Genomic DNA, 16351 nt, shown 5'->3' with positions numbered 1-16351 from the left:
TGAGATCTTATAGCTTTTTACATTAACAAATTATCAAAAATGGTCAGGAAGATACGAGAGTTCATGAGAAATGAAAGTTTAATTTATTGGTAATCTAGCACATCTTTGTATTTTTATTTATATAATTCTGTTTCAAGATAAATGTTCTTTTATGTCCAGTTGTTCAAGTATTGCTGTTACAGCATTCTCAATGGTTGTAAATATACGAAGTTGTTTATGGAAAAGTGACCAATCAGGTTTACAACTTGGAAATAAGTTAGTTTGCTTTCTTAATATTTCTGAGTAGTGTGCAAACTTGTCTTTTCCTTTAATAATTTTTTTATATATAGAATTTAATAACCAGATGGACTGTGAACATGTAAGTGCCTATAAATCAAGATATTGAATGAACGGATTAAAACAACAAAATAATATTATAAATTAATGTTTAAAGAAAAATCTATAAAAAAGATGGGATATATTATAATGATACTATAATTATATAAAGAAAGAGTTACCTTCTTATATTCTTCCTCTTTTATGAGTAACCACATTAGTGTTGCTACATGTAAAGATAACTCTTCGTGATCCAATTTATCATGTAGTAGTTTTACTGTTGGTAATGCATGTCTTGGCTATTATAAAGTCAGTAAATAGAAATATATATAATAATTAATAAGAATTAATAATAATTAATTTAATAATCTTACATATAGTAATATATATAAAATTGAAATATGACTAATGGTACTTTATTATAACACAATTGTATTATTTAGATATATATTTAAGAATAATAATTATTTATTCTTACCATGCAGACATAACTCCTTGTTGGTGGAAACTTAGCAAGTGTAATAAGTATATCTGTTGCTCGTAAACAGACTATTGCCCAAGGTAATGATCTATTACTTTTAACATATGTTTCATAAATATTGTCAACCAAGTTATGCTCACATAAAGTAATGCACTCCTTTGGTGATAATCTAGTTATCAGACCTGTACAAAATGTTTATATTAATGCTATTGTAATTTAAGCTCATATTTTAGTAAATATATTATTAACCTAATGAAGCAAGACACATTGAGAGTTGACCAATCTTGTTGAATTTTTTAAGTATATCAATTGATTGTTGATAACGATGTGCTAATGTTGCATGTGGTGATGCTGTTATTGTGGCCGTTTTTAATCTTTGCCGTACTTCTGACATATGAACAGATTCTTTTTGCCTTATTCGATACCCTTTCCATGCAGCTTGTATAATTGTAGCTGCTAATGTTTTTTTTTTAGTTCTTAAAATAGTAATCCACCATTTTTGAATTATACTAGCTGCATGAATTCGCTTTTCATAATATAAACGTTTTTCACATATATTTCTCCACCATCTTTGAATTTTTATAACTGAAATTATTATACTACTATACATTTGTCGCACAGTAAATTGTAAAAGATCTTGTCCTTCCTTTTTATCTTTAAAATCAATAAATTTACATTTTTTTATAAATAAAATTTGCCACCACCAGTTTTGAATTGTTTTAGCAGCAGAGTGATACATTCTTAATTCATTTCTTTGTGCTCTTGCTATTAATTTAGCCCTCCATTTAACTTGCAGCCATATAGTAGCTTTTCTTAAAGCATCATATTCCTGAGCAAGTTTTCTGCTAATTTTAATTGATCTATAACGACGCTGTACTTTAATTGTTACAAATTTCAATAGTTCATAATTTAAATAGACTTTTTTGCCTATAACATACGCTCGCCAATGGGCCTGTATTGTTAAAGCTGCTCGTTTCTTGGTAATGAATCTTTTGCATGCCACTTTCATTCTCCAATATGATTGTATAACGATTGTACTTTGCCGCAAGCGGACATACGATTGTCTATTATGACAACTAATTTTATTAGCTCTAAATAAACGTTGTACATAAATAGTAGCAGATTTCAGAGCACAGAATTTGTAATATTCTCTTTTAGCACTTTGTAAGGCCCGCCAATGTTTTTGTACTTTTATTGTACATAATTTCAATTTTTTATATTCTCTTTGTTCTTGCTTCATCATCAATGTAGAACGCCATTTCCTTTGTAATATAATTGCTGCTATGTTCCGTTTATGTAGCAAATACTTATATTGTTGTTTAGTTTTAATCATTCTCCACCAAGTCTGAATTACTATACATGCTCTTTTTTTAGATAGATATTGCTGTCTAATTGATCGGGAAAGAACTAAAGTACGCCATCGCTTTTGCAATGATATCGTTGCTTTGCGAAGTTCTAAATAATTATTTCGTTGCTTTTGAGTAATATTAATATTTTTCCACCACCGTTGTATACATATTGCAGCATTCTTAATTTTTAAAATATTTCTATGAAAAATTCTTTTTACCATAATGCATTTATACCATGCTTCTATTTTTACAACAGCTACTTTTTTTTTTAAATATTCATTTCTCGCTAATGTTTTCCTCCAATACTTTTGAATAATAACAGCAGATCTGTGCACAGTTTGATATTTTTTTGCTTGCAGAACGGCTATCCACCATCTCTTAATTATATTAGCAGCGTCTTTCATAATCACGAAATTATTTCTTTCATGTCTCATAATTAAAATACTTTTCCACCATATTTCTATTGTATGAATAGCCTTTAATTCTTTGCATCGTTCTTTCTTTATTTTATCATACATTTTTTTAAATTTCCATCTATTCTGAATAAAGACAACAGTATTTCTGTATTTTAAATAATTCATATGGTCAAATTTCATTAAAAGCGTTGCTCGCCAATATGTTTGAATTACAATACATGCAATTCTCATGTTAATATAAGTCACTCTCTGTACTCTCATTTCTTTTAATGCTCGCCACTGTCTCTGTATAACGATCGAGGCTTTCCGTTTATTTTGAAAATCTTGAACATCTAATCTACATTCGTGTATTCGTTTCCACCATTTTTGCAATTTTATTGTAGCCGACCTAATAAGTAAAAATCTTCTACGATCGCGAATACCACGTATTGAATGTCTCCATTTGTTTTGTAAGAATCGAACAGCTTTCTCTTTTCTTTGTAATTTTCTTATATATTCTTCTTTTAAAAAGATCAGTTTTCTTCTAGTCAATGTTCTTCTCCATGCTCGCTGTATAATACAAGCTGCATTATTTTTATATGTTCGTGTATAATTCCTTATACGAACATACCACAGTACAGCACGCCACCAGTTTTGTATACATTGTGCAGCTTTTTCGAATCTTGGTGCTTGATATTTGTATATAATTTGCCATAATAACGATAATGTTTTTTCCCTATGTCCATCAGCAATACTTCTTGCATCAATGTTACCAGTTAAAACATAGCTACATTGTAAAAGTGCTTTCAAAGCAATATCAACATTGTGTATCTTTTGTAAACGTGAAATCGTCGGCATTCTGCATTGGCGTGTTAAATCCGACCGTCCACTGATTAATTCCATAACTCGGCAAAGTCTGACACCATCTCGTAAATCACTTTGAATACTTGTTACAGCATAATCAAATTCATCTAAATACGTTTGCTTATATGACACAACATATTCATATGATCTCAAAACCTTGGTAAGATCACCAATACCACTTAAGACTTCTCGAGAAAAAGCTAACAGGATGGCTCTGCTATCTTTAATATTTGCTTTTTTATGAAATAAGCATGGATCGTGGCGAATAAGTTTATTAATCTTAGAATAATCTAAGAAGTAAACTAAAAAAAGAAACTTTTTTAACATAAATTTATTCATTTGAGTTATGAATGTCGTGTGTTGTTGTTTTCTATGATAAGCATTTGGATAACTTTTTTTTAAAAAAGGATCAGAAAAGAATCTTGTGAGAATAAATCTCGTAAGACCAACCAAATCGTTGTTAGAATGTAATGGTATATTTTCGCCATAGATAGTTTCTAATCCAATTCTTAGCCATAATGGATTATAACTTAAAAATAATTCCAGCATTTCTTTTTGTAATCCTAGAAAAATAAAAGCAAATATATGCATTTAATTTAATGAACTTGACAGAAAATAAAGAAAACTAAACAAAAACAATCATAGTACTTTTTCATATAATTTAATAATTTACCAATATCTCTATGCAAGTCACGATCCAATCTTATAGTCAATATTCCCTTTTCTATACAAACGGTTGTACGCGATAACACATGAACTATTTCTTTTTTGCGGTACATAGCATTTGCAGCTTTTCGTAATGCATTCAAACGTAAATCAGTATGATATCTGATAAATCACATTTATTAATGAGTATCATAATCATAATCACCACATTGTTTTATTTAACTAAAAATTATATTAGTGACATTATATAGAGGTATTTACCTTGCTGAAAGGGCTTCTTTAGTTTCAGCTAAAATCGAATTTTCTAACAGTTTACATGATTGCCATACTTTGCCAATGTCAATACAACTTGTTTCTACATCGGTATTCAAGTCCTCAGGTGGAGATAATAATGCATTCAACCATTTTTTAAATGTAATCTCTTGATTGTACACCCATTTTTCATCATAATACATAGTACTATAATTTAAAAAATAATTATTGTACTATGTTATAATTATTAATACTGAATAACAAAAATTTAAATAACACAAATTCGATACATCTTACCTACTAAGAAATGGATCTTCTGTAACACATGCTGCAAATGGATCAGGATTACAAAATTTAGTAAATAAATTATCTGTGTCTTGAAGTTTAGAATTATTTTCTTTAGATTGATCTGGTGCTATATCAAGAGTTTTTTTCTTAATCACATTTGCCAATGATAGTTTACTGATTCTAACTCCTGGTATTGATAGATTTACATTTTCTGAAATTAATATAAAAACTAAATATATTTGTGTATATATATATATGTGTAAATAATTATATATTATTAATATTAATTATACGTAAATTATATTATTAATTATTTACTTTTAGTGGGAGTGTTTGAGTAAACTTTTTTTTTAATAATTCCCTTATGCATAGATTTTTCCTTCCCATGTTGTCCATATTTTTTTGGTGATACCTTACGTGATAATATCTTAGTATGAAAATATCGTTTAGGAGGTGATATTTCTATACAAATTCCTGATGATTTCTCCGTATCAAAAGTTTGTGTTTTGTTTAATGTTACATTTTCTGATGTACTTATAAATCTTTTCTGAACAGTAGTTCCAAAATCAATGTTCCTACGTATTTCCATCTTTGTTTTATGGTTATTATTAGCTTTGACCCATAAATCTGCTTCTAAGACATCTTTTACAGTTGCTGAATCTTTATATTTTGTAGAATGTTGCTTTATATTAAAATTTGATGTACTTGGAATTGGTGAAGATGAAGGTAGCACTCCTGTGCAAGGAGTATTAGCCCATTCATTTTTCAAAGATTTAATCGGCGACGAACTATTAAAATTTTCAGATAATTGTTTTGGTTGCCATAATTCAAGATTTTGTGTTCTAATAGATAAATCTAATGATCTATTTGACATACTATTTAAATTTTGATTTGATATACTATTAATTGATAGTGTGGGACTTAGATTATATGTTCCATTTCCATCAGTTTGAACAGACATTGTTTCTACACAATTATCTGTATAATTATTACAAATGAATGTATCCTTTGTTGAATTTCTATGCTGATTTGATGAAGTTTCCAATATATTAGTAGGTTCCAAAGCAAGATTATTCATTAAGATTGAAAATTCTGATGAATTATTTAGAACTTGTGGTGATAATGAATCTTCATATATCTCTTTTCTATCTGTAATAGAAATACTTTTGGAATGTACAGTTTCCTTCACATATGTTTCTCTACGTATTTCTATATCTTCTGAAATAATGGAGGGAATGCTTTGCATCTGATTTACGAACTCTTTTTTGTTATTAGAAAGTTTTTGATCTGTATTTACAACAGTTAAATTAAAAGCACTAGAATCAATAAACTTTAAAAATTCATCAGAATTCTTCTTTGGAAAAATATTATCACATTCTTTTTTAAAAGATTCTGTTGTATGTTTATAATTCGTACACATATTTGCAATATTCTCTTCATCTTGAATATTTTGCAATCTTGAAACATCCTTTTTTATTTGCTTATCAAAGCTTGAAAAGCTTTCTTGGTATGTACTTTTATTTCTGGATATTTTCTTTTCTTCATATGTTTTTCTATTCCTATTTGTTAATTGTCTTGATGATAGAGGTATTAAAGGCTGTTGTTTATTACATTTTGTTGTAGAATTTTTAGCAGTAGTTATAATTGCTACATCATATTTAATTCGTCGACTATCTGTGAATTGCAAGACATCTCGCCAACAACCAACTTTCTTAGGAGACCATTTGATAGATATTACTGCATTACTATTACTTTGGATCGTTGCATGAGATATATCTAAATCTATATATCGATCTTCATCCGGCTTCTTTGTAACTGTTATCTGGGATATAAAATGTAATTATTTTATAAGTATAAAATCTTCTTTATATAATATTTACATACTTACAGTTAAAGCTTTATTACTTATATTCTTTATAGTCAAATAACACTGTACAGTTGTGTTTACAAAAGTTTCCATTGTTATCCTCGTTTGAGGTTGAAATGGTCCTAATATTAAAGTAAAATGTAAGTCATTAGTGCCGCTATCAAAGGACTTTGTGTCCTTTTTACTTTCTGGTGTAACATTAATCTGAAATCAAGGAATTCACTTATACTTCATGTATGATTTATTTTTAATCCTTAATTTGTAAACGTTTTTACGATTACCATAAAGCGTAAATGTCATTGTATTAACGATACGGTTTTCGATGAATTAAAGTTTGAAAAATCTCTGAAAAAATTCATACATCTTAAACCCTTCTAAATAAAGATTAGAATAGAAAATTTATGCAATAATTTCTTTAAATACATTATTCTAGCAAATATATAAAGTACATTTATCACATTTTTCAAATTTGCTCGAATATGAAAATTCCCGGTTTACGAATTAAGGTTTAATTATTTATTTCACAAATTCACAAACAAACACACATACATATAAATAAAATATAATATGTTCTCACCTGAAAAAACATTATCTGCAAGTAAAAAGTAATTAATTTCTTTTATTATTAATGACAGGTGCGTAGCAGTCACTGACGGTTTTAACGACACTTCGAACAATTTGAATTCAAACGCTTCTACAAACTGTTCGTAAAAACATCCAAAGAACTACTTCACTGAATTCAGAAAATGTTCCTAGGTAATAATCAGCTGAACAAAATACATAATTTCTTCTCTAACTTATGAAGAATGTGTTAAGACAGTATTTCATTATTATATGAATTAATCATAATCGTACAATTTTTATCAAATAAATCATCTGCTCTAACTTTTTCATGGCTTTCTTTAGGTCTTTTTGTTGTTACAATCCTAAGCTCTGGATGATATCCTTTTAAAGCCTTTTTTTATAATACGATCATAAGTATTTCTCCATGGCAACTGCGATATAAAATTTTGCTACAATTTAGTTCTAAACTCGATATGGAATTATGAAAGTCAATGAATTTTATTCTACTTAAAATAAATACACAAAATAAAGGATCCATCATGACTTCACAGTAATTATTAAAGATATTAAATCATATAAAAATATATATAATTTTTTATTCGTTTTCAATAGGACTCATATTAGTAAAAATTCTGTATAATGCATTGTTTATTGTTTTTTAAAAATGAATTGACGAGTAAATAAATGAATAAATAAATGTTATATTTATATAAAAAATATAATTTTATGCATATATAAAATGTACAATGTATTTTTGGTTACACAATGTTAGCATAGGATGGATATAAAAAAGAAACCACGAATATCTCGTGTATAAAATAAGGACATAAACCTTATCGTTTTTTTTTCACCTACTTATGTGTAAAAAAATATGAAACATTTAATAAAATTAAAATTGATATATATAAACCACATTAAATGATTGAGCATAGCTTAGTTGTACTTCATTTTTTGTTTACTATTTCTATAAGATATATTAAATATTTTAATTTCTTGTGTCTATAATTATATTGCTTCAAAATATCATGCAATATATCTGAATTTTAATAATCTATCACTTACGTATACTTTTAATTTTATGTATGTATCACAGTTTTCACAGCATAAATTTATAACTGTTTTTGTAATAATCACTCCAATTATGGCATGATTTATTTGACTTTTATCAGCTATAACTGGTTTTAACTTACTTTTGTAATTTATTTAGTCTGCTTTCAATCTTCTCAAGATTAAAGTTAATTAAATTTTATGCCATTATAGCTATTTTGTGCAATCATATTTATGAGAATATTATCCTTTTTACTAATAAACCTAATTGAATAGGTTGTAATAATTTATGTCATTGTCTTTACACAGGTAGTATTATAACAAATATAAAATAAATTATAATTTTGTTCCCGTATCTAAATTAAGCAGTTGCTTCATAATTTCATATGTAGTAAAACTGACTGCGACCATAGGTACACCGCGAATATAATTTATACTCATTCCACGGTATAGCCCTTTCATAATACCATTTTCATTATATGTTAGTTTCATAGTTGATAGCATACTAGAGCTGTAGAAAAAAAGTACATTAACTTATAAAATTATTTATATTAATCATTAGAGAAATATTAAATTCAATAACATACAGTAATAAAATTCTCTTATTCCATATATTAATATAAAAATGTTTACCTATATTTATGTGTAGCTGGATTCATCATAGCTAACTGCATACGTCTTCTTGTCACATCTAAAGGATAAGAAAAACTCTGTGCTACTGCCCCTGCAAATCCTCCACAAATAACTTTTGCAGGCAGTGTTAAAACAAGACCACCTAAATGCAATAAAAATATGTCAATGACTATCAAGTGAATACTATTAATATTAATACTGAAGTTGAAATAAATATTTGAAGGTAGATTATTTACATACCAGTGTTTCTATCACATTTAGAACAAGAGTAATTTGGTACATACTTCATACATAAATATTTTAACTTCTCAAATGAATAAAATGAAAAACCTGCATATGGTATCATTCCAACTATGGTTGGTAAAAATCCTCTATACAGTGCCCTAAAACCACCTTCCTAAAATGCAATGAATTAATCAAATATAGCCTAATTTTTTATTAAAAAAAATATATTTTTTTATATATGATATGTAATACTTACATCCTTAAAAATTGAAGCAGCTGTATGAATAATACCAGTATAAAGATGTTCTCCAGTAACTTGAAAAGCAAGACGTGCCCTAATTGTATCAAGCGGATATGTTAACGTTGCTGCTGTTACTCCAGCTGCAGATCCAGCAAAAAATTTCTCTATATGTCTACGTTTTTCAAACAAGGATTTCAAGTACTAAAAAAAATAATAAAACAAATATGTTTTATATTTCTGCTCTTATATGTAAAAAGAACAAATTAATTAAATGTTATCACCTTAGAATAAAATTCGAATGCAGTAAATTGAATTGCAGCATATGGAAATATTCTGATCATTTGAGCCCAGTTACCTTTATACAAAGCAAAAATTGTTTCACGTTTAATAATTTCTTTTAATCCAGAGAAGACACCTATAATAAAATATTATGTTAAATGAATATAACTTTAAAATAACTTGTAATGACTAAAATATAACATTTTTACCTAAATGTTTATAATGATTGTTGTGAGCTTGCAATAATATTTTGATTCTATCTAATGGAGCAACTGTTGTTTTGGAACAAATACCAGCTACACCTATGTAAAAATAAATTTTCCATTATATATCATTAAAATAAGATTCGAATAATTTATTCTTTATCATATTGACATGATCAACATTTCATCTAATAAAAATTACGCTACATAAAATGCTACTAGGACAAAGTACGCCCGGAAAAAATTTTACTAATATTTTTATAAAAATTATTAATTAATTTAATATCTTACCGCCGGCCAATAGACTTTTAATAAAAAATTCGAAGTCTTTTTTCTTTTCAATACGAAATTCCATTTTTAGTATTTATTAGTTTAAAAAAATGAAGCAGAGAGAGAAAATTGATCACTTTCAGTCGACCTATTATCGTGCGTTTTCCGTTGTACTGTAGCGTCGTTATCGCACATGCTCTGCCACCATCTATATACTCTCCTCTGCTATATACTCTTTATACTAATTTCCATTCCTGATACTAACTATTGATTACGAATGGACTATGCGCCAATGGTTTAAAATTTTAATCTTGTTTTTTTAAAAAATATAAAAATACATAACGCTACTGAATAATTAATTACTTGTGATTACTAATCCTCCGTTTAAATAAATATTCCTTTATTTTAAATGTAATAATCAGTGATTTTACCATAACAATTTAATTAAAAAATCCTAGAAAGGGAAAATTGTTTCGTTCATCACTTGTAATGGGTACAGTACATGGGGCTACATAGATTCGTATATATTGATTCGTTCGTTATTACAATCATAGAATTTTAAAACATAGATATGATATTGTAATGTAACGTAATTTATTAAAGGAAAAGTGCATCGAAAATATTTCTTTGTTAGCTAATTATAGTCGATGGTAGTGCAATTTAAGTGTTTGGTGTGTGTTCACGTAACCTCTTAGATAAAAATTTTAGATAAAAAAAGTAATGGCATTTTAATTAGAGATTTTATAACAAAAACAATAAGCATCGAAGTACATAACTGAAAGTAATTAATTTATATATATATATATATTTATTTATTTATTCATACAATATATTTTACTATTATAAGTATTATTGTATTTCACCATGATTTAAAATAATCAAGTCATCATAACTTACTATTCTCCAATCCAAGTAATCCTATTATTTAATTTGTCTTTTGCCATTTATAAACATCTTAGATAGATAATGTAAAGTTAATTTAAAATGTATGGTATTCACTTTCAGAAATGGACCAGGCAGCTCACATGAATAGCATAAGCAAAGCATGCAATGAATTTAAGAAGCAATACGATTCCTGCTTTCATGTGTGGTTTTCTGAGAAATTCCTGGAAGGTGACAAAAATGACTCTACATGTGCTGAATTACTGGAAGTCTATCAACAATGTCTTAAGGTAATTTCAATAAAAATTATTTTATCTTAGGTTTTCTACAACTTGGTGATCTATAGAATTTATCATGGAGATGTGCAGTGAGCTAAAGAAAAATTATGATGCCTGTTTCAATAAATGGTTTGCTGAAAAATTTTTAAAAGGAGATACAAATGATTCAATGTGTGCTTCTTTTCTCAAAATATATAAAGCTTGTGTTATGGTAAGTTGTTGATTGATGGTTCATTAAGAAAAGATATAACTATTATAACAGAATTGTTATAAATGATTATGGACCATATCAATAAGATTTTTATTTTCTTTATATATTCTTTGTATAATATATATGTATATGTAACATACATGAAATATAAATAAATTTCAACAATTCAATGATATATAATTTGTCTAACATAACAAATTTTTTGTTTGTTTTAGGAAGCTATGAAGGAACAAAACATTGAATTGAAAGAAATTGAAGAAAATCATTTAGGAACTGAAAAAGAAAAAAGACAGCCAAGTTGACAATAGGACAATTGTAAATCTATATATTAATTTTCAAATAAATTAACTCTTACAACAATGAAATAATGATAGACATATTCTATGAAACTCCATATAATTTATACTATTTTTAATTATGCAAATTAATATATTAAATCTTTCACAGTTTAAATATTACACATAGAAACATACTATTAAATATATACAGAATATTTTTATGGTTTCTTTTCTTATTCTGCATTTTGTAGAATAATATTAAATAAAATGTCATTACATAATAATTAATGTACTTATGTAAAATTGTAATATTCTTGTTTTAATAGATTATATGTGTATTGGATTTACTTATGCATACATTTTATAAAATATTCCTTTTATTTGTAAAAATATATATGCATAATTTAAATTATAAACTATAATTTATACGTTTATGTGATGATTTATGTATACATTTAAGATTATATATACATATATATATAAAAATTCTTATGTCAAATAATTAAGTACTCTATCTAATATTTTTTATTTCTACAGTACATTTTATATTGCCTAAATTTAAATAATACAAATTGAAGAGACACAATTTAAATCTTAATTATTATATTTAATAATATAAAGTTGGTGATCATAAATGTAAAATACAAAATATTTCGTAATGTGACTGTAATAAAACTATACTATAGTTACTACATGGAATGAGCAATATAATACATATGTGATATTGGGGTATCTAGCGAAGATACCATAAGGTAAAGAATGAAAATAATGGAAGTGACCAAGACAGTGAAAATAAGAAATAAAATATTTAAAATGAATATATAGGTAAAGAATTATAACACCTATGATAAAAGAAGGACTTATATCTCAATGGATAGGAATGGCGAATATAAAATTATATTAAACATTTCAAATGTTTTCATGTTTATCTGTTCTTATTAAGATTCTTATTATTTATCTATTCTCAACTTTCTTTTATTCTTTTTCACTATCACTTTCATTATCCGAATGTTTCGTCTTTTCAGATTTCTGCAATTAATAACATCAATTAATAATATATTAATTCTAGACTATACATATATATTACTCTAAGCATACCTTCTCCGTTGAACTTTCACCTTCACTACTAGATTCATCTTCACTGATATACTCCTTACTTTTAAAAGAAGATCCAGACATAAGTTTACTAGGTGATACATCTTTTTTAGATTCTTTTTTCTTTTTGTCTTTCTCTTTCTTTTCTTTACTTTTTCCACCACTTGCTTCATATTCTTTCATTGCTGCTGAATATTCTTTTTTTGCTTTTGCTGCCTTTTGTTCCCATTCCTTTATTTCGAACATTTCGTAATTAGTGTAATATAGTAATACGTAAATTAGTGTAATAATGTCAGAAAATTTCAGAAGTTATTTTCGACCATTTTTACTTACAGATTTATCTTTCAATTCTCTCCACATTTCACCACCTTTTTTGGCTATTTCTGTAACTGCAATACCGGGATTTTCTGCTTTAATTTGATCACGAGCGCTATTCAACCATAACATAAAAGCTGTTGCTGGCCGTTTTGGTTTGTTACTATCCTTGTTTTTCTTTGATTTACGTGGTTTTCTTGGCTTTTCAGACTGTGTAAATAATAAAACAAATTATTTTTTTTATAAAATTAAAAAAAATATATTTTTTTTTATATGTATATATAATACGTAACGTTCTGAGTGTAGTTTTAACAATTATAATTTTATACTTACTATTGTTTTAGCAGATTTGGATTTCTTTTCTTTTTTGTCTTTTTTTTCTTTCTTTTGACTACTACTTGATCCATCTGAATCTTCCTCGCTTTCAGAACTATTAGGATCACTATCATATTCTTCAGCTACATCACTTTCATCCTGTATTTAGACATATAATGTTATAACTATCTTAGAAAAAGAAATATAAAAAAATTGAAATATAACCTGATTAGGATTAAAGTCTTCATCTGTAGATTCTTCTTCAGAATCTTGATTTTCATCGCCATCTCTCTCTTGTGCTTCAGCTTTAACTCTAGCCAAGTATGCATCGGGTTCATCTTCTTGATCGCTATCCCCAAAGTCGTTATCATAATTCAATTTGTCCTATATTAGTAGAAATAACAATAAAATACAAAAATATAAATTCATATAGATTATTATATAAATATTTTTATGAAATAGTTATTGGGAACACCACATATTTTTTTACTTACACTCTTGCCTCTGTTCTTTACCCTCAATTTCTTTGAAGTGATAAAATCGAAAAGTTTACCATATTCTTCTTTTTCTATACTGCTAAATGTATGAACTACACCAGTATTTAATTCAATTTCAAAATCAAACGAACGTGTGGAACCACCACCACGTGCGAAATTAACTGATGTTATTTCTTCAAAGCGTATATGTATAGGTGGTTTATGAACATAAATAAAGCCTCTTTCTAGAGGATATAAATATCCTGCAGCTGCTTTAAATGAACATCCTATTGCAGGGGTTCCAGAATGACTACAAATATAACGCAGTATTTAAACATTACAATATTAATTTTTTTAACAACTGATAAAAGTTTCCTTCTCTCATTAAATTTAGAATCTCATACCCAAGAAAATGACCAGGTCCAGTTAATTTTCTATTGATAATAACTTTCATTACTTTTCCAAGAACCTCATATGTGGGTCCAGATAATTCTTTTGTCAACTTTTCTTCATATTTTTCTTTCAGTTCCTTCCTAAAAATACAATAAATAATAAATAAACCATGTATTTCTAAAATATTTTAATTGAGAGACATACTCAGAAAATGGTAATTCAATAGAAGTTTCTTCTTCTTGATTAAACAATAGAACCAGATAATGATATCTAGTTTGACCTTGCTTAATAGGTGGATCTAAACTGACCTATAAAAATATGCAATAAAAAAGGATAAAAAGAATAAAATAAAATAAATAATTTTTTGTCTGTAAAAGAATTTTGAGGCAGAACTTACCACAAAATACATTTGTCTGTTATCCTTATGAGGTAGTAAGAATAATCTAAGAACTGTAGACATTGGTATCTTATAATCGAAGGTTTTACCATGAAGTTGAAAAAACGATTGAAATATTTTTATGTCATAACGACCACTGAAAAATGATATATAGAAAATAAATTAAAACTATCAAATATGATTGTAACATTCGTTGCTATTTTTATAATTATAAAATTCTAACCGTGGTGTAAGACACTGGATTTCTCTAAAGATAGCAATGGCATCACCACTGACACTAATAACAGAAGCTTTTTCCATAACTTGTTGATGAAATGCTTCTACGGGATCCTGATCTGCACTATCACTAATAGGGATATGAAACCTCATTTCCATTAAACTAACAGGAGCATCATCGTTCTATAAAAGGAATATAAGTTAATTTAAAATTGTTTGAAATTATATTTAATAAGACATCATGATAATATTTATAACTATTTTAAAACATACTTGATGAAATTCCAGTGTTACTTCATTTTTCCCTGTATTACACTGTGAAACATCATACAATGGAATTTCAAATGCTGTATGATTTCCAACATCAAAACTTAAAACAGATCCATTGAATTTAGCTGTACCCCAATTCCAACCTTTCAAACTAAGCTCCTTTTCTAGCATATCTTTTTTATAATTTACTGAGAAAAATTTTGCTATTTTCTCTTGGTCCTATATAATATATATTTAAAGAAAAATATAATCACTCTAATTTATATAAATATAATATCTTTTTTAAAAGCTTCAAACATACCCCTTCTTTAAATCCTCTAAATCTATGCAGTGTTCCATTCTTCAAAAATATACGTAAACCCCAAGTTCCTATAAATTTTTGGTAATTTACCATTTCCATATCACTAGCAGATATCTGTTCAACTTTACCAGTTTTCTGATTTTTAAATATGATATGTTGATCAGTTAATTTTAACCTTCCAGGTGTCTACAAAATAAGTACAATAAGTAATAAATAAACTATCATTATTCTAGTGTATCGTATACTTTGTCTTATGATAATTATAAAGCAATATAAAGAATAAAATTATTTCATTAAAAATACTATAATATAAAGTTTGATTATAATACTCCTAAATAATATCGATATAAAACAATTTTGTTTTAAATAATAAATAATAAATTCACCATTGCACCCTTAACCTCCGCAATAACATCAGGATATTCCAGGAAGTCCATTTTTAACTGAGGCTTTGAAGACTATACTTTCAATAATATTTTATATTATTTTGTCTAAAAAATTATATAACAAATTACAAATGCCATTTCCAATATTTCAATTATAAATATATCTTAACCTAACCTAACAATACCTTCAATAAAATCTCTTCCTACTTCAGAGTTTGTAATGTAATGAATCGTTGCTTATAGTTATACTCAGGTTGACCATAAAAATAATTAATAAATTTACTAAATGAACGCAGTATGTACAACATTATAAATTGAAATATAACGACATTTTTAATTTATTGTTTCTTTTTGTTTTTTAATAAATAATAAATCGAATCATAAATTAATATATGGAAAAAGACATAAAATAACATTTTGACAAATTATGAAAAATAATGATAAAAATAAATGTAAATTAGCTTCCATAACATATCGATATTTGAATGATCGATTTTGTGTGTAATTTTGATTCTCGAAATCTGATCATCGATTCGATTGTATATTCGAGATCATAAACTCGATCGCATCTGAATTGCATTCATTGAATAGTGTTCCAT

General features: G+C 26.7%; 4 protein-coding genes across 11 annotated transcripts; 1 reads left to right on the top strand and 3 right to left on the bottom strand.

Annotated features, from left to right (window-relative positions):
- Nucleotides 1–60: 60 nt before the first annotated feature.
- On the bottom strand, nucleotides 61–7168 carry LOC127068085 (protein abnormal spindle). 2 transcript variants are annotated; one of them, XM_051003764.1, is made up of 11 exons: nucleotides 7055–7162; nucleotides 6759–6822; nucleotides 6499–6681; nucleotides 4929–6432; nucleotides 4620–4821; nucleotides 4332–4529; nucleotides 4078–4232; nucleotides 1046–3967; nucleotides 794–978; nucleotides 498–614; nucleotides 61–366 (listed from the first exon to the last, which is right to left on the bottom strand). In XM_051003764.1, the coding sequence occupies exons 2-11, from the start codon at nucleotides 6759–6761 to the stop codon at nucleotides 133–135; spliced, it is 5703 nt and encodes a 1900-aa protein (XP_050859721.1). In that variant the 5' UTR covers nucleotides 6762–6822; nucleotides 7055–7162; the 3' UTR covers nucleotides 61–132. The 2 variants fall into 2 exon arrangements, with proteins under 2 accessions (XP_050859721.1, XP_050859720.1); XM_051003763.1 differs by lacking the exon at nucleotides 6759–6822 and having other exon boundaries at nucleotides 7055–7168.
- A 554-nt stretch (nucleotides 7169–7722) lies between these two features.
- LOC127068092 (solute carrier family 25 member 16-like) lies at nucleotides 7723–10150 on the bottom strand. The gene is made up of 7 exons (XM_051003784.1): nucleotides 9961–10150; nucleotides 9676–9768; nucleotides 9469–9602; nucleotides 9203–9388; nucleotides 8962–9118; nucleotides 8722–8863; nucleotides 7723–8599 (listed from the first exon to the last, which is right to left on the bottom strand). Exons 1-7 carry the CDS (start codon nucleotides 10022–10024, stop codon nucleotides 8425–8427), a joined length of 951 nt encoding a protein of 316 aa, XP_050859741.1. The 5' UTR covers nucleotides 10025–10150; the 3' UTR covers nucleotides 7723–8424.
- A 48-nt stretch (nucleotides 10151–10198) lies between these two features.
- LOC127068099 (TP53-regulated inhibitor of apoptosis 1-like) lies at nucleotides 10199–11935 on the top strand. 5 transcript variants are annotated; one of them, XM_051003796.1, is made up of 4 exons: nucleotides 10201–10720; nucleotides 10945–11052; nucleotides 11142–11310; nucleotides 11526–11935. In XM_051003796.1, exons 3-4 carry the CDS (start codon nucleotides 11176–11178, stop codon nucleotides 11610–11612), a joined length of 222 nt encoding a protein of 73 aa, XP_050859753.1. In that variant the 5' UTR covers nucleotides 10201–10720; nucleotides 10945–11052; nucleotides 11142–11175; the 3' UTR covers nucleotides 11613–11935. The 5 variants fall into 5 exon arrangements, with proteins under 5 accessions (XP_050859751.1, XP_050859753.1, XP_050859752.1 ...); XM_051003794.1 differs by lacking the exon at nucleotides 11142–11310 and having other exon boundaries at nucleotides 10199–10851; nucleotides 10945–11111; XM_051003795.1 differs by lacking the exon at nucleotides 10945–11052 and having other exon boundaries at nucleotides 10202–10720.
- A 569-nt stretch (nucleotides 11936–12504) lies between these two features.
- On the bottom strand, nucleotides 12505–16004 carry LOC127068088 (FACT complex subunit Ssrp1). 3 transcript variants are annotated; one of them, XM_051003775.1, is made up of 14 exons: nucleotides 15938–16004; nucleotides 15753–15857; nucleotides 15367–15552; nucleotides 15069–15284; nucleotides 14803–14978; nucleotides 14580–14715; nucleotides 14387–14490; nucleotides 14194–14322; nucleotides 13808–14099; nucleotides 13539–13697; nucleotides 13332–13472; nucleotides 13017–13208; nucleotides 12687–12914; nucleotides 12505–12617 (listed from the first exon to the last, which is right to left on the bottom strand). In XM_051003775.1, exons 2-14 carry the CDS (start codon nucleotides 15801–15803, stop codon nucleotides 12564–12566), a joined length of 2064 nt encoding a protein of 687 aa, XP_050859732.1. In that variant the 5' UTR covers nucleotides 15804–15857; nucleotides 15938–16004; the 3' UTR covers nucleotides 12505–12563. The 3 variants fall into 3 exon arrangements, with proteins under 3 accessions (XP_050859732.1, XP_050859733.1, XP_050859731.1); XM_051003776.1 differs by having other exon boundaries at nucleotides 15928–15966; XM_051003774.1 differs by lacking the exon at nucleotides 15938–16004 and having other exon boundaries at nucleotides 15753–15914.
- Between the last annotated feature and the right edge of the window lie 347 nt (nucleotides 16005–16351).

This window comes from Vespula vulgaris, chromosome 12 (genome assembly GCF_905475345.1).
Source record: "Vespula vulgaris chromosome 12, iyVesVulg1.1, whole genome shotgun sequence".
In the NCBI taxonomy this organism is placed as follows: Eukaryota; Metazoa; Arthropoda; class Insecta; order Hymenoptera; family Vespidae; genus Vespula; species Vespula vulgaris.
The sequence above is the reverse complement of the archived record's forward strand: the minus strand, read 5'-3'. Positions and strand labels throughout refer to the sequence as shown.

What these genes read in the sequence shown, in the direction of transcription:
- LOC127068088 (XM_051003775.1), bottom strand. Translation starts at nt 15,803, where the DNA reads ATGGACTTCCTGGAATATCCTGATGTTATTGCGGAGGTTAAGGGTGCA. An exon ending in ACAGACAAATGTATTTTGTG is followed by an intron (nt 14,491 to 14,579) that starts GTAAGTTCTGCC and finishes ATATTTTTATAG; the next exon opens with GTCAGTTTAGATCCACCTAT. An exon ending in GTGAAAGTTCAACGGAGAAG is followed by an intron (nt 12,618 to 12,686) that starts GTATGCTTAGAG and finishes TATTAATTGCAG; the next exon opens with AAATCTGAAAAGACGAAACA.
- LOC127068099 (XM_051003794.1), top strand. Translation starts at nt 10,947, where the DNA reads ATGGACCAGGCAGCTCACATGAATAGCATAAGCAAAGCATGCAATGAA. An exon ending in TCTATCAACAATGTCTTAAG is followed by an intron (nt 11,112 to 11,525) that starts GTAATTTCAATA and finishes TGTTTGTTTTAG; the next exon opens with GAAGCTATGAAGGAACAAAA.
- LOC127068092 (XM_051003784.1), bottom strand. Translation starts at nt 10,024, where the DNA reads ATGGAATTTCGTATTGAAAAGAAAAAAGACTTCGAATTTTTTATTAAA. An exon ending in TAAAAGTCTATTGGCCGGCG is followed by an intron (nt 9,769 to 9,960) that starts GTAAGATATTAA and finishes ATTTTTACATAG; the next exon opens with GTGTAGCTGGTATTTGTTCC. An exon ending in CTGCTTCAATTTTTAAGGAT is followed by an intron (nt 9,119 to 9,202) that starts GTAAGTATTACA and finishes ATTGCATTTTAG; the next exon opens with GAAGGTGGTTTTAGGGCACT.
- LOC127068085 (XM_051003763.1), bottom strand. An exon ending in AATGTGTCTTGCTTCATTAG is followed by an intron (nt 979 to 1,045) that starts GTTAATAATATA and finishes CATTTTGTACAG; the next exon opens with GTCTGATAACTAGATTATCA. An exon ending in AAGAGGAAGAATATAAGAAG is followed by an intron (nt 367 to 497) that starts GTAACTCTTTCT and finishes CTTGATTTATAG; the next exon opens with GCACTTACATGTTCACAGTC.